The sequence below is a fragment of the Symphalangus syndactylus genome, chromosome 1, assembly GCF_028878055.3.
Source record: "Symphalangus syndactylus isolate Jambi chromosome 1, NHGRI_mSymSyn1-v2.1_pri, whole genome shotgun sequence".
Taxonomy (NCBI): domain Eukaryota; kingdom Metazoa; phylum Chordata; class Mammalia; order Primates; family Hylobatidae; genus Symphalangus; species Symphalangus syndactylus.
The window spans coordinates 84817285-84820177 of record NC_072423.2 but is presented as its reverse complement, the minus strand read 5'-3'; the positions used below and the strand labels follow the sequence as shown (position 1 = coordinate 84820177).

At 34.2% G+C, this 2893-nt stretch overlaps 1 protein-coding gene across 1 annotated transcript; it reads left to right on the top strand.

Annotated features, from left to right (window-relative positions):
• Positions 1-1192: 1192 nt before the first annotated feature.
• On the top strand, positions 1193-2137 carry LOC129490037 (olfactory receptor 5D13). Its single transcript, XM_055293437.1, has one exon. It carries the CDS (start codon positions 1193-1195, stop codon positions 2135-2137), a length of 945 nt encoding a protein of 314 aa, XP_055149412.1.
• Positions 2138-2893: the final 756 nt, after the last annotated feature.

Sequence of the window (2893 nt, the reverse complement as noted above, 5' to 3'; positions counted from 1 at the left end):
TGACAGAGTGAGACCCTGTCTCAAAAACAAGCAAACAAAAATAAATAAATAGAAATAACTCCATATAAACAGTGATGACTAGATTACAACTTTTGTTTATAATTTGATGTAGCCCACTGATTTTAGATTGGCTGTAATCTTTCATTCTTACCCCTAATTTCAATAAAATTGCCTCAAGCTCAAAAAAAAAAGAAAGAGAGATTATTTATTTCTTATAGGTTAAGAAAATGTGTAATTTTCATTATACAACTTTCAGGGTATCATAGAATATATTTTGTATGAAAATATTGTTGACAACTACAGATGTTTCTGTTTTTCTAATATATTCTGTATTAGCACGTATAGGATACATATTATGTGCATACATGTATACATATATATGTATATCTCAGAAGATGTGACCTAAAGCACATCGAGAAACAGGTAATGGAAATTTAATTAATTAACTTTATTTAATAAAATAATAAAAGTTCAGCAAATTGTCAAAATGCCCGTAAAAACACTCCAGGAGACAATGTACATTGATGAAAGTTTTAATGGAAGCTGTATAGACATCTTAGAAATGGGCTTCCACAGCAGACTCTCAAGGATTAGGTGGAAGGCATAGGCTATACACATTTTATGGTTTATTTAAATTCTTAATCTACAGTCATTTAATTCTGTGTTATGCCCAGCAAAGGTAGAAAATACTACCATTTATGTGCCACCAATTTTGGTGCCAAATCACCTACTTGATCCTCAGTGTAATTTTTAGATCCATGAGAAGGTTTCCTTTGTGCTTCTCAGTTTTTAAAAATTGATTTTATGTCATAATTTATATTTCAGTTCTATGTGAATCATACTAAAAATGGCTGACTTTTCAATAGTAGAATGATTACTGTATATTTTCCATGTTAAGTGGTGGTTTTTGCCCTTTAGCAGGCATCAAAATCACCTGGAGACAGTTAAACCACAAATAGTGGGCCTCATCCCAGAGTATCTGTTCAGAAGGTTGATGGAGCTGAAGAATTGGCAATAGTAGGAAGTTCCCAGGAGGTGATGCTACTGCTGGTTTGATGACCACATTTTGAGAATCACTGTTCTATATTACTTGTCCTCGAAACACATGAAGCCTATTTCCTCTCTCTCTCTTTTTTCCTATCCACTTCTGCTTTTCAAGAATAACTTTTTTCTTTTTAATCCAACAGGTATCATGATGGCATCTGAACGAAATCGAAGCAGCACACCCACTTTTATTCTCTTGGGTTTTTCAGAATACTCAGAAATCCAGGTTCCACTCTTTCTGGTTTTCTTGTTTGTCTACACAGTCACTGTAGTGGGGAACTTGGGCATGATAATAATCATCAGACTCAATTCAAAACTCCATACTATCATGTACTTTTTCCTTAGTCACTTGTCCTTGGTAGATTTCTGTTTTTCCACTGTAGTTACACCTAAACTGTTGGAGAACTTGGTTGTGGAAGACAGAACCATCTCTTTCTCTGGTTGCATCATGCAATTTTGTTTTGCCTGCATTTTCGGAGTGACAGAAACTTTCATGTTAGCAGCAATGGCTTATGACCGTTTTGTGGCAGTTTGTAAACCCTTGCTCTATACCACTATTATGTCTCAGAAGCTCTGTGCTCTTCTGGTGGCTGGGTCCTATACATGGGGGATAGTGTGCTCCCTGATACTCACATATTTTCTTCTTGACCTGTCGTTTTGTGAATCTACCTTCATAAATAATTTTATCTGTGACCACTCTGTAATTGTTTCTGCCTCCTACTCAGACCCCTATATCAGCCAGATGCTATGCTTTATTATTGCCATATTCAATGAGGTGAGCAGCCTAATTATCATTCTGACATCATATATGCTTATTTGCATTACCATTATGAAGATGCCTTCTGCAAGTGGGCTCCAGAAAACCTTCTCCACCTGTGCCTCCCACCTGACAGCCATCACTATCTTCCATGGAACTATCCTTTTCCTTTACTGTTTTCCTAATCCTAAAACTTCTAGCCTCATTGTTAAAGTGGATTCTTTGTTTTACACAGTGGCGATTCCAATGCTGAACCCATTAATCTATAGCCTTAGGAACAAAGATGTCAAGAACATGTTTGAAAAATTAGTTGTCACCAAATTGATTTACCACTGAATATGATATTCTTAGATATGTTATTTTTGAAAAAAGTGATTTACTATCTTGCAGATTACCCATCTTTTACAGTGCAATTGATTATTCAAATTATTTAATCCATAGACTATCAGTTAACACATTCACACCAGCACAACCTTTTGAAATTAGTGAGATAGCTCTAAATGACATGTAACTAAAAATTCTAAAACCTAGAGTTTTTATGTCATCTGTTGCAGTATTTGTAAATCATTTTAAAATACTTTTCAAGATATTCTGTAATTTTATGTGTATTTTTCAAAGCAAAACTGATACAAAGCTCATTAAATATGTGCAGATTCAGGATGGTCCCCTCAAATTGTAATCAGGAAACCCATATTCCTGAGTGACTTTAACAAAAGCTTCTGCTTACTGTGTCTTGTGCAACAACCAACGCTTTGCTTTTTCTTGTTTTGAATGGAAGTTGATTTTTATTCATGATAATTATAGCCTGCTGATTAGCAAACAAAATAGAATTAAGTATTATTCTATCTTTCCTAAATGCATGCCCTATTTTATTCTAAAAAATTACCTGAGTATTAAGGCAATGGGATATTAAGGTAACAGAGTCCTAAAATGAAATCGCACATATCTGGTAACTTATATTCCAACAAACAGGCCATTATAATTCAATGGAGAAAAATAATAATGGGAAAACTGGATACTCATATGGAATAAAAGAGCCGAAAGTTTTATTTCCTATCATACAAAGCTACTAACTTGAATTAAATGAAATAT